Source organism: Xiphias gladius, chromosome 12, assembly GCF_016859285.1.
Source record: "Xiphias gladius isolate SHS-SW01 ecotype Sanya breed wild chromosome 12, ASM1685928v1, whole genome shotgun sequence".
Classification (NCBI taxonomy): domain Eukaryota; kingdom Metazoa; phylum Chordata; class Actinopteri; order Istiophoriformes; family Xiphiidae; genus Xiphias; species Xiphias gladius.
The window spans coordinates 7488768-7502208 of record NC_053411.1 but is presented as its reverse complement, the minus strand read 5'-3'; the positions used below and the strand labels follow the sequence as shown (position 1 = coordinate 7502208).

Genomic DNA, 13441 nt, shown 5'->3' with positions numbered 1-13441 from the left:
GTTATAAAAGGCCAATGTCTCGATTATGTTAATTCAGCATAGAGAGCGGCAAAGTTAGATGAAAAATTATAGATTTTTTCAGCTTGAAAGATTAACTTTGAGAGGAGAAGTTTTAAAAACTACCCAAGCTGCAGGGGAAGTAGTCTAAACTGAAACTGAAAAAGAAACAGAAAAACATACAAAATAATGAAAAATCACAAACTATTAATCTGATAGTCATGCTTGGTATTTTATTATACCCCATAAAAAAGACACACTAGGTCTATGTGTAAGCAAACAAACAAACAAACAAAACCAAACAGCAAATAACAAACACAGAGGTCACTGTCAAGCTGACAACAGGTGAATGGAAAGTGAAAAACATGAGTCACAGATTTGACCAGAGTTTAATTAAGTCTGCAGAGCCATCAGTGTAAGGCAGAGGACTGGAAGCTGAGGCTGGAACCAGAAACTAATGATCTGGTGTGAATGTCTCCACTATAGGCAGAGATAAAAAGGCTGTGGGATGTTCTGGCCTACCATGCCCACACACACACACACACACACACACACACACACACACACACACACACACACACACACACACACACACACACACACACACACACACACACACACACACACACACACACACACACACAAACTGAGAGAAATACAGAGAGAAATAAAACTCAGAGCTTCATTCCACCTGCCAAACAACTGACTCATAGCACACCAGTGTATCACCAATAGCAGTATGCCAACATTTATTTATTTATTTAATTCGAGCAGCAGTGGGGTAACTGAAAAGCACAACTGTTAAACTGTTAGAAAAATTAGTGAGTGAAAGCTGAAGTCTCCTTCATGCAAATTGCCGGTGCTGTGTACCTGGCCACTCACCAGTGACAGATCATGCTGTTCCCATGCATGCAGATCCACACACTCACTAGCTCACTCATTCACTCACTCAGTGACTACTCTGATCTAACCGCGGCGACAGCACAAAAAAATCCTCATCTGAATCTATAGTGAGTTCAACTGAACAAAACAAGGCCGCTATAGAAAACTTTAAAGCTATCAAAACCAACTACTATTCCATAACTAGTGAAATGGAGACAAATAAAGAGACACGTTAACTATGAACTCAAATGAAACATTGATAACGTGATCAAAACGTAAACAAAAAGATTCAAGCTGCAAATCTTGTCCTGAGGGTGGTGCTGGAGGAAAGGACATGGGGCCATTGAAATCAAAATGGTTTATCTCCAATGGAGCATGAATATTCTTTGGAATTTTTATGGAAACATGCCTATTAAATTGTGAAATATCATGTTTGCATTGCTGACATTTTGTCCCGAGGGTGGCACTAGAAGAGAGCCCTTGGAAAATCCAATCTGAAAAGGTCACTAAGACTATCAGGATTCATCCTGAGGGAACTATGAATATCCAGAACAAATTTCATGAAAAGCTTGCCTTTAGTTAGAATTCAAGATATCTTTTTACTGTTACTGTGTTTCACTATAAAGTGAGGGAAAATGAAAATAATGTAGATCATGACTCTTTTGAGTCGGAGGTCTTTTCCCCTCCAGAGTCCCGTGAAGTGGAATTTAGTGTTGTAGAACGCCACGGTGGTCCTGAAGCGCCTCAATTCGAGCTGTTGGTTCTGAAGCCAGACCTCTCGGGGCCACATATGTAGTTAGAATTACACTGACGTGAAAAATGCTTTTTGCAAATGCACATAGCAGTGTGTTGCTATTGTGAGACCTGCTGCCATCTGCGACCATTCCCGAGCCATATGAGGGTCTGAAGGGAAAGAAGTGGTGCATCTACATCTGTGAAAAGCACAATTCTGAACCATTATGCCAAAATTGAAAAATACTAAGTAAAATGTTAGCAAAAAAGAGAATAAAGAGAATACATTTCATGACGTAAGGAAGTCCCAAAGGGTTGACTTTATGTCAGCATTGGCCTTCTGAGGTTCAGGATGATTTAAAACAGTAGATGGTGTGTTGAGCCATTTTAGACCCATTAAATGCCGATTTTTAACTTTGTTTAGAAATCTCAATATCAACATGAGCATTGGTGTGTTTCATCACAGTACAGTCAATTCATTTAGTTTACAGCTCAAAAGAACCTTGTTTAAATGTGCAGTGCGTCTTTAGCTTTTTATGATTTAAGAAAAAAAATAAATTCTGGCAGATAATGGGCTTCCAGACTGAGAGAGTAATTCCCGGCCCCAGACACATTTTCAGTCAAAGCCAAACCTGTGTAGTGATCTTTTTTTGTGCTAAATTCAATATATATTCTGTGTGCATTTGTGAACATATTTTAGGTGAAAGGTTCACTTGTTCTATATCTGTTTATCCACCTATTTAGTGCGCATTTCCAGCTACAAATTTATTAAAAGTTGAAGTAATTCATACGTTATTCACACCAGGCCGTACTGACATAGGAACAGCCCTTTGATGAAAGTGAATGTACGCTTCAGTTGCAGCCTGCCGCTCTCCGCCAATAGTAGAAGGAAGTGTGAATTGGGGGCGGGTCCTCGGGATTAGCATGTTTGACTGCACACTGCGCTGAGACAACTTGATACAGAGTAACAGTAAATCAGACAGAGCAGCTCCTACGGCACAAGCAGTGAAATTGTAACCCTGTTGCAAGTATTTTTGGCCGCAGATAGGATCGAGTGAGATCACTGCGGTCTATTTCCTCGGATAGACTCAAGAGTTGTTCGGCAAGAGCAACGCAGGGAGCGTTTACTGTCTCATTTCTGCTATATCTCAATATTATATCACACTGGAAATGTCCGAAAACAAGCCGAATGATGAACCGAAGTTATCTACGACGGACAGGGTGGTGAAATGTAAGTGTAATTTTTCATGGCACACCGAAGTGAGACGCCACCGCAGCCCTGCCTCTGACCAGCAGAAGCAGGCTTGAAGAATTCACGGTCGGAGCGGCGGCAACACCAGCAGCGGCAGCAGCAAATGTAGTCGAAAATTGTGTGCTGGCTATGGAGGAAGAAGGGTGTTAGCCGAGCAGTGACAGCAGCATTTAACTAGGAAGTGAGGGTAACTCCAGTTGTTGAGCCAGAGCAAGAATTTAGCTAGAAATGTGTCACATTCTGCCCGTGAGGCGTGATATAGCCAGTTGTCTGTATATACATTGTTTTCATTTGCCACGAATACAGCCAGCATTGTGACAGATGCATGGTCATTTTGATTCATATATATATGTATATATATATTTTATTTTATTTTTTTTATATATATATATATATATATATATATATATATATATACAGTGCACAGCTTTACAGTATGCATACAGATATTGCACAACCATCGCATTCAACCCAAGGGCGATTTTCCCTCATTTTGCATGCATCACCAAGCATAGTTTCCTAAAGGTTCTTCTTTTTCAGCATTGCATAATACTACTTGGTGTCGCCTTTGTTTTGTAATCTCATATTTGGGGGTGTTCATCGTGTGCTTTTAATGTTCATAGCATATAGGCTGGTTCTCCTTTCCCTCTGTGTTTACAGGTCTGGCATTCCACCTTTGCAGTCTACCATAAGAATGCAATAAAGATCATAATCGAGTCGAACTACCCCGTGAACACGGAATAGGGGCAGTGCAGCCTGCCCAGTTTCATGCCAGTTGGCATCTTAAAGGCAGTTCTCCACTTAAGATGCAGTATTAAGCCTAATTCTGCTTTTGAATATGAACACTTTGTGTCATTCTAAGTGAAATTTTGCATGTTGGAAGACAAATGCATAGCCTTTCCTCAGACGTAAGAGGAGAGAATGTGTTTATTTGTGCTGACTGATTTTGATCCAGCGCTAGTTGCAACCATTATCCTCCCCAGCTCAAGTACATCACAACAGGCATGTGCAGCGATCACAGTGTGCACAAGCACAGGAAAGAATTGTTGAGTAATTTTATTCAGGCTTAGTTCCTAGGGTTCAACCGGTTGAAATGATTAGATAACCAGTGACCATTAAACATTATGATATTGTTTAAAAAGGAGAAAAGGCAACGCTGCAGTGTTCAAAAGACCGTGACTGGAATCATTGACTATACACTATATTAAAGGCAAGCCTGAGTTCTGCCTCACTGAGCTCTATGGCAAATATAGTTCCACTTCAGTGCTTTCTTAGGCTTAGCTTGTCCCATTTGAAACGGAAAAATGTTTATCAAAATGATAACTGCAGCAATTTCTTTTCCATAGCAAGTACAAAGCTAACCAGTTGTGTTATGGCCACATCGTACACAGAAAATGGGGTTGAGTGGTGAAAGAGAGTCCCAGCATGTCTTGGGTGCTTTTGTAATGAATATTTCAAGAGATCATCCCCCTACAGTCTCAACCAACTTGAAAGGTAATGAAAAATAGATATGACAAGTATGGGTTTTGAAGAGATTAACAATATCACTGAGACACTTGGCCGGTCATGTTATATGGATCTGGAGCTACTTTTCCGTTTGTAACATGGCTGTTTTTATGCTGAGGAGATACCATGGCATTGCAAGTCTCAATACTGAATTTCCAGTACCTCCCTGCTCAGCTCAGTGAAGGTTTGCTATGGTCTTAATCAGGTTAAAATGTATTGATTAGTCATTAGACAGTCTGCCAGGGAATCTGTGAGGCGAGTTTCTGGGGCTCATTTCTAAACATGATGCTGAGATCAACAAAGTAATTTAACTCATTATTCATTCATCAAGTTTTGAAAAGTCAGTGTTTTGGTAATGCATCAGTATTATGACAACACAGAGGCTGGCTGTGTACAAAGCACCTCTCCAAAATAACTGCAGGCTATATGTGTGAAGTAATTTGTTTTCAGCTGCCTAGTTTGCCCTGCTACAAGGTGTCAGGCCAACTTATCATAAGTGCTTTGCATCCACCTGTTTTCAAGATGCATTATCTTAATGCCTCTGCAAGCAACTGCCCCATAGTAATTACTTATGAGAGTTTAATTAGCTGAGGCAGCAGAAGTTGCATTATTTTCATCATGTTTTCATCTCTAACATAAATAAACTGGAATCGTGAGCGATTTCCAGTATATAACCATGAATGCAATGAGCTCCATCACCTGTATGTTAGTCAGAAGATCAGTCAGTTGTGTGATGATGTTGTTCCTGCTGGTTAGTTGACCATTGCAAATGTTTTGCTTTAACTTTTTAAAAGCTTACCTGGTTAAGAAGCAGTTAAGTAAGGATTATGTTGTGACACATGATAATCCTGGTTATTTTGTCAAAGTTTGTGGTTATGATTTTTTGCTGCAACTGTAAGCCATTTAGCTGCAGCTCATGGCTGTTTTCATTATTTTGATTAACCTAACAATTGTCATTTAAAATGGTCTTTAAAATGTCAGAAAACAGTATATCAAAATTTTCCACAGCCCAGGAAGAAAACCGGCAAATATCTGCATTAAAGAACCTAAAATTTAGGGTATTTTTGATTAAAAAATTATTCAAATAATCTAATCGACAATTAGAGTAGTTGCTGATTAATTTTCTGTTGAGCGACTAATATATTCATGGGCTAATAATGTTTTAGCTCCAATCAACCACCATTATGCTGCATTTATTGGATTTGTATCTTAAATCAACATACTCATTTCTTGCAGATACTAAAGACTTTTGAATATATAATTATTGCCAGAAACTAACTCTGTAAGATTGAATGTGGAAACAGAATCTTTCTCTACAGTTATATACTGCATGATAGAAATTACTAGTGCTACCCTCAGTTAAATATAAAATAAATATGGTTGTCATGGTTCACTCTTGACAACCACTGCTCTCCAAAGCAAAACAAATTCAGTAATGGTGTTTTTCCGTCACCAGCTGAGAAGCAGGGCCTCTGAGCCCCCGATGGTGTGCCTGGTCCTTCTCTATGAGTAGGGATGGATAACATCTGACATTTGACTTTTGAGGAGAGGCCCCCATGCTCAGACATTCGTGGGTTGGAGAGATGGTGGTGGTGACAGCGGCGCAATGCCAGCCACTGATCCCAGCTGGATAGCCAAGTCATTTATAGAACAGAACATTAAGTAATGCCACATACTTGATCTTCGCCTTACGTGTGATCACCTGCATACGATTCTGCTTCATGTTCATAAGCTAAAATATGTGCCATCACGGTGTTTCTTTCTTATCAGGTATAAACATAGTGTAATAATACAGAGATATAAAATTACCATTTGTTAGGTATTCCTTGAGATATTTTCATTTGGAGTAATATTTCCCCATTAGCAAGTGTAAACTTTGTCATTAGCTTTATTAGCATGGTAATAAAATTGCTATGGGAAAGTTAAGTGATTTATAATAACTTTTGAGGCTGTTTGTGATTTTAATCCTGTGCCTGTCTGCTGTGTCTATAATTTGTTAAGTTAAAGTTTCAGTAGAAATAGTCTATATAATAATAGTCTGCTTTATTTTTATGAAGTCACAGGTCCCTTGGTATTGGTATAATTGTGCAAATCAAACTGTCAGTAACTTCATCCATAGTTTGCTTTTGGCAATTACTGTCAATTCTTCTTCTGCTAGACAGTCGTTTTTAATCAAGTGCGAATAATGACGTACGTTTGCTGCTCTGTGGGTTGGAGACGAAGCAAACTAGATGACATCAAACTGTCCTTATGCATTTGGGGTTACAGTATTCTTGGGTGGTTGCAATGTACTTTGGCTCTTAATGTTTTTATGATGATATGAAGATACTGAACAATGATATTCATTCAGTCTATGAGGGTGGTTTTCCTTTAATGATTAGAATTTATCTCTGTGAGAGTTGCCTGAGAATTTGATCCATTCATGGTAGATGCGCAGCATTTCTTGCTTCTTTTGACAGGAGTCCACTCACACAGCTCGACCTGGAAAGCAGAAACTATGAGTGACAAGAACATAACCAAACTAGCAATCAAAGCCTGTCATCTAGCTGCTTGTCTAGTCTGCCATGAACTTTTGGTGGTTTTTGATAACAATACATTTCATCATGGCATAGTAGGGAAGACCTGAGCCATCTGTGTTGTAATGTGATGCTCAGACACACAGTCTGTGGTATCCTGAACCTGAGTATGTGCACCTTTACTGCTCATTAGATTAATGAGGAATTAGGCTCTGTTTTGGATTTAGGGCACAGCAAAGCAGCGGATTTGGACAGATTAAACTCCATATAGGGGGATAAAGGCGGCTCTGCTCAGAGATTGTAATCTGACTCCATGCATTAGCTGCTGCTCTTGCTAATTCATGTGAACAAATGGATGTTGGGTCTAAATAAAGCAATAGGGGGACGGAAACTGTTTACCTACTTTGTAGTTTTTAGATTGTTGCTAAGCCTATGAGTACAGTTTGGGGATTTGCAAGCCTTTGAATTTACAGTGTTGATTCATTTGAATCAGTAGTTTTATAGCTTCTATGTTGATGGATGGCGTTTTGCTGTGGCGTTTTACTCTGGCTTTGTACCTTACATGCACCACATGCACCACATTTCCTCTTCAACCACCAAAATACCATTTTGCAGAGGACAAAGTAGAAAAAAATCTGCTCTTCGTTGCCTGTACCCACAGTGGCATCCATGCACCATAGATCATAATGTTACGCTATTGTGTTTGGTAAAAATCAGCCTCCGTATAAACAAATCCTCAGCATTTCCCATTTCATGGCTGGCAGAAACCAGCACATTGTCCTTTTGTGAGCTACAGTAGCTAACAAAAACCATTTGGAGCAGAGACGAAAGTCGTGTGTCATTAGATCCCTGTCTGGAGCTGGTCGCAGCACAGTCACAAATCAATCAATACAGTGTCTACAACACATGTAACTACAAGTTGGGCATCCAGCACGGAGAGTGTGGGGGAGGAGAAGCTAACCCAGTGAACTGGGAGCAAATGGATGGCTGGGTTATATTAGAGGCCAGTAGAGTAGTAAATCTGCTTTCTCACCTCAACTCCCACTCAGAGGACATAGTATGAACAGGCAGTGAAAGAAGTGGGACTTTGTTGGGATAGATTCAGAATGTAATCCTGTACACACTTGTGTATATACATGCACATTATATGCAACATTGGTCATTTTTAGTTATTTGAGGAAGCAGATTTTCTTAAGAATTCAGTTGGTCCTCTGGTCCAGACTGTCTTGGTACCTCCTCAGGACGAGCCCTTTTGAGTCTTTTCCAATATTCATCTGAATTCAGGAAGCAAACATTCAGAATCAGAGTTAAAGAATTAACATTAATGTTATCCACTTGCAGGAGCAGTCAGTATTGACTAATAGCTATGTACAGCATCCTAAACTCAACAACCCACCTTTATTCTAACATTAACTTATAGCTATCCCTACTAGCTAGACTCCTACATTCTTGCTAATAACTTATTTAAAGAGTTGGGTCTGTTATTCGGCCAGCCGTCTTCTCTGCCGTCTTCTCTGCGGGGAAAAAACAAAAATAATGATGAGAGAGAGTTAGAGAGAGTGAGGGAGGGAGAGAGAGAGAATTGATGTGCTGCATGCGGCTCTACAATGAAGCAAAATTTTATCCATTGAAATAGTAAAAAAAAAAAAAAATTCGATATGTGGTGGTCAGTGTTGATACTTTGGCGGGATGCCACAAATAAATCAATGTATGGGAAACACTGGCTTGTTGCCAAATGCTGTTTAGCAAAAATTGAGAGCAAATGCTTTGTCAAGAGCTGTGAATCATTGGCTCAACAGAAACTCAGTTCAATTAACAACTAAGTGGAGGATTATTTGAGTCAGGAGTGATTTGCGTGTGTGTGTTTTTTTTTTATTTTGTTATGTTTTTTTCATAATTTGGTTTTGTAAATCACAGTCTGATTTGGAAAGTGGGAGCTAACATTGTGAATCTTTTAAAGAAACATGCACATTAGAACAAGTGAGGCTATCATTAGTCTTCTGCAAGTTTAATCAGAAGAAGACAGTAGAGTTATATTTAAGACATTATTCTTCAAGAGAAAAAGGGTGTTTCAGTTACTTGGAAATTGGTTTACAATAACACTAAGGACTCAAACATGTTTTTTCCCATAAAAGTGCTGAGATGAAAGACAATTTTTAAAACTATCCAAAGATGTCATCTATTTTGTTCTAAATAAAAAGTAAGCAAATTAATTAATTTGCCACACACTTCTAAATGCTTTTACAGCTACGTTAATCCAAACAATGTTCACCTCACACTTGAGTCTCAACAGGAATAATAATGTGGTAATAGTACCACTAGTAGTGGTAGTGACAGTACTGATTTCAACTTGTTAATAGTTGTCAGAGGAGGTGGTGTGTAGGAGTGGGCAGTATGCTGAGTGAAAGCGATTGAAAGTGGCTGAAGGGAGCTGTTGATGTGCATGTGGGCATGAAGGGAGACTACCACTTCAGATAGTCTAATATTTCACTGAATCCTGCAGTTTTGACTACAATGCAAGGGCATACATCCATTCAAACAAATTTTAAAAGACATAATGGTTTTCGCCCTTGCAGTGATGTTTCAAATTGTCTGGTCAGCAGAACGAGCTGCTGCTGCCTCAGAAATTGATCAGTGGAAGATTTTTCTCAAAGTTTTAAAGAGTGAATTTTTAACAGATTTTCCTGTCCCGTTAATTTTTGGGTGAAAAAGGTGTAGGGATCTCTAACCTTAGCGACCTCTTGGTCACTTTGTTCATCTGCAATGCTTGTTTATCAAATATGGTGTTAGTAATGTTAATTAAGGTGGTGTGGTGACACCCAGGACATTGACCCAGTAACGGATTTATTTAGCTGCATTTTCAGCCTACACTATGTGAGATTGTTGTGATTTATCTCATATGTATGATTGCTGGAGTCAGAAGGATTCATTCTTTTTTCTTTTAGCAGATTGATGCAGTTCAATTTGGATAATTTCTAATCAATGCATCATGAATCCTTATACCCCTTCATCATTAGCAAAATCATTTTCTGGCTGTTTATATTTTGATTTGCCTGAATATTTATTTAACCCCAGCCCACAGGTATGCACACACACAGCCAACTCCAACCGCGTGCAAAATGAGAAACCATTTTAGCAACACTGAATAATGTTTTGTGTCTCAGAATAAAAGATCTCCACAGTAACATTTTTATCAAGGACAAAGCTCCTCCATGTGAACAAGCAGTATTTTGGCCTCAGTTTTCCCTATGCCCTGTCGTATTTGCCTTTATTAGAGGGAGGAGGTTCCTTGTGGTGAAAACAAACCTGCATGCTAAATGGAAGACTTGTTTTCGTGGAGTGGGACAGGCCTCTGCATGCTGCTGTGTGACTGGTGCCAACATAGACACACACTCCTGTGTTATGCCAGGCGGTCGTTTGTATTTAAATATGGGTGAAAGGAGTAAAGCCATCTGCGGGCTGCTTGTAAATGGTAGATTAGTAAACAGAGAAAAGTCAGCGCAGGGGGAGGGTCGTTGTAACTCTTGTGTTGGCTCATCCACTCAGTGCACGTATAGCAGGGAATGACATGGGAAGGGTGCGCAGTATCTAATGGTAACAGTTTTGTCGAGATTGCCTCTCCCCTGCTATCATGTAGGCATCAGTACTTGTTGACACCTACACACACACTGAAGCTGATGCAAATGCATCCCATTTCTATGAAGAACTGAATATAAATATATTTTGTTTTTTTTTTCCATCTCCACTACATTTGTGTGTCACAGAACAAGAAATGAAAGCAACATACAACCTGTGTACTTTATCTGACATTATAGCTTGACAGGTAGAGTCAAACCTTAGCTATGAGGTTGTTTGTTATGATGTCCTTAATGTGCCTTTCTATATTAGCACATCTCAAACAGGGACAGTGACACTGGTTTATCTGCATATATACTTGGTAAAATACTGGGTATGATAGCCAGTGAGGCCTAATTTTCTCATTTCAGCCAATGTGGTTCAATCATGACTGTAGATTGGTATTTTTTCCCCAGGGTGTTTGATAAAGCATATCAGCTGTGAGAGCAGAACATGATTTTTCACAGTATTCAGATTTGTCTTCATGGTGTAACACTGCAAACCACTGCAGGTTTATTTTGACCAGAGTTTGGTTTGGCCGAATCCTGAAGCATAGGCACCAGGAACAGCATCAGCCAACACGGCATAAGAACTGCGCATTCAGACAAGTTGCCTGGTGGTTCTTGGCCAGTGATCGGCTTCAGGCCTTAGATTCCAGTTTGACATTTTTCAGGGCTTTTTCAGCACTGGTTGCTTTTCACTATAAACCAGGAGACCCTTTAAGTGAAGAATGTTTGGGACTCATATTGAATGTTGTGTGTACCAGCTTCCCAGTTGTTTGTCACATTATGAAAAGGCGTGGTATAGGATTTACCTGACTCCTTTGCCTTTTTATTTACCACTTCATCATTTCAGCTTCTGCTCGAGAAATGAATCTACTGCGGAACAGATTTTATCAGACCAGAAAGAGATATATTGTATAAAAACTTCCTTTTAATTAACAGACCAATGAATACTTTTAACCAAGTGTTAAGGATAAACTTAATTAAATCCTCGAGTAACAGTGGGGATAAGAATAAGAGCAGTTTAGCCAGTTTTCCTTTTTTATCATGGCTGTTTTTGGTAAAATGATTTAGTACTTTTAGGAAATTTAGAAAACAAACACATACATTAATTTTCACTCACTGTGGTGCAAAGCAAAGGCTCAGGTTCTACATGGATCTTTTTAAAGTAAGTTTTTTTTATTTTTATTTCTCAGTTCCATTAAGCAAGGCAACAAAAATTTGCTTGATTGAGGAAATCCCTAATTACAGATGGGTAAATAAGCGCATTATATGCCAAGTTGTTTTTCCTCTGTTCATTCAATGTTGAGACTGCTGTGTGAAATGACAGCCCCGGGGGGACTTTCTCTTTCTTTCAGGTGTCGCTAGCCAACTAACTAAAGTAGCCAGTGTGGACTAGAGAGAAACTCCAGCTATACAAATACAGCTGGAGGTGAAGCAAGGCCCCAAGGTTTATTTACACTCATTCACACACGTTAATTATAGACCACCTGGCTGAAAATTAACCCTCTTATTCCATGTGGTGGTGAATTTTGTGTCTTCTTATCTTAGTCTACCATAGGAAAAAAAAATCTTTCATTGGATGTCAACTTGTTCTATAATTGACCTGACAGGATGTTGTTTTGTGAAACTGGCATTTGTGTGACAAGATATGACAGTACTTCCTGATGATGGATGACATGCTTCTCATCCACATATTTATTATAATTTTTTCTTTTTTTTCCCAGAATTTTGATATCAGGACTTCATTTAAAAAATTTGCACTTGAAAGTTGTCAAGCTCATTACTTGTTTAAGGCTTTTGAATTTTGCATGAATTTACCATAAAGCTGTTTTATTTTGGGCCGTGGCTATAACCTGCTTATGGATCTCTGAAAATGCCAAGCAAAGAGGGGTTAAGTTGCCCCAAAACTAATGTTGAAAGGGCAATCAGTCATTCCCTCCTACACAGAGAGGGGAACGAGGAGTACAGTTGCCTTGCCCACTCACTCAAAACACACTCTACAGAGGCTGACCAGAGCCAGAGTCCCGAGTGAGATGTGTGTGTAATAGTGGGGAGGTAGGGCTTAGACATACTGTAGAGTTGGCTTGTATTTGTTACCCTGCTCTTGCTGTTTTGTCTGTTGAATCAGGCCCCAGGGTCAGCTCAAAAGATACCATTAGGTGAAATTTCATTACTAGCTGCTGGCTCTTAACAATCAATTTTCTCTGGGAATAATCTGCTAGTAATTTCAAGGTCAATTTATCTTGTTAGATTTAATTTACACAACAGCTTGTTCATGATAGACTGTAGCTGGCCAGCAACACAATGCAGAAGAGACAGTCACGCCCCCGTGGAAGTAAAGCCGACTTGGAGTTGGCCTCTGCAGTTGCCAGGCCTAGGCGAGCACGATTATAGTGCAAACTGATATCTCGTCAGTCTGAGCTCACAGTGTGCCTCCGTTAGTCAGATTGTGGAGAGGTTAGTGTGTCCCATGGCTCAGATTGATTTTGTGCCTGTCCAAACACCGCCAGGGAGCCATACATTACAATGACCAGTCATTTAAACGTTAAAACAGTACCACTCCCTATCGGACCTTTAGGAGTAGAGGGAGGGCTCATGAACTACTGTATCTTTTTGCTGTCAAGTGGGCCTGCTGCTTATGAATGGTTGGCTTTTGCTCTATTAATTGCATGCAGAGAGGTCCTGTTTCTCAGTAGACTGTGGCTGATGCACTAGTCAGCTGTCATTGTTGTGCATGTTCATACATGTGAACGTGTGTTTTCATATTTTTGCGATGATGACTCTAAAGAATGTTAAACTCAAGGAAGTAGTGGGAACCTCCCATTCCACTGATTTTATGTGAAACTTATAAGAAAATGGAATCATAAAACTGTGGAAGACATGTTGCTCCAACAAGCTAATCTTTACTCTGTTTGAACTCCTGATCCATTGTTGGT

General features: G+C 39.5%; 1 protein-coding gene across 2 annotated transcripts in view; it reads left to right on the top strand.

Moving 5' to 3' along the window:
• The first annotated feature begins 2528 nt into the window (after positions 1-2528).
• The window catches only part of LOC120797395 (serine/threonine-protein phosphatase 2B catalytic subunit alpha isoform), a 62387-nt gene continuing 51474 nt past the window's right edge, over positions 2529-13441 (top strand). For both annotated transcript variants that reach the window (XM_040141028.1, XM_040141027.1), the window contains exon 1: positions 2529-2842. In XM_040141028.1, coding sequence (XP_039996962.1) covers positions 2782-2842 — 61 coding nt within the window. In that variant the 5' untranslated portion in view covers positions 2529-2781. The remainder of the gene's footprint in view (positions 2843-13441) is intronic.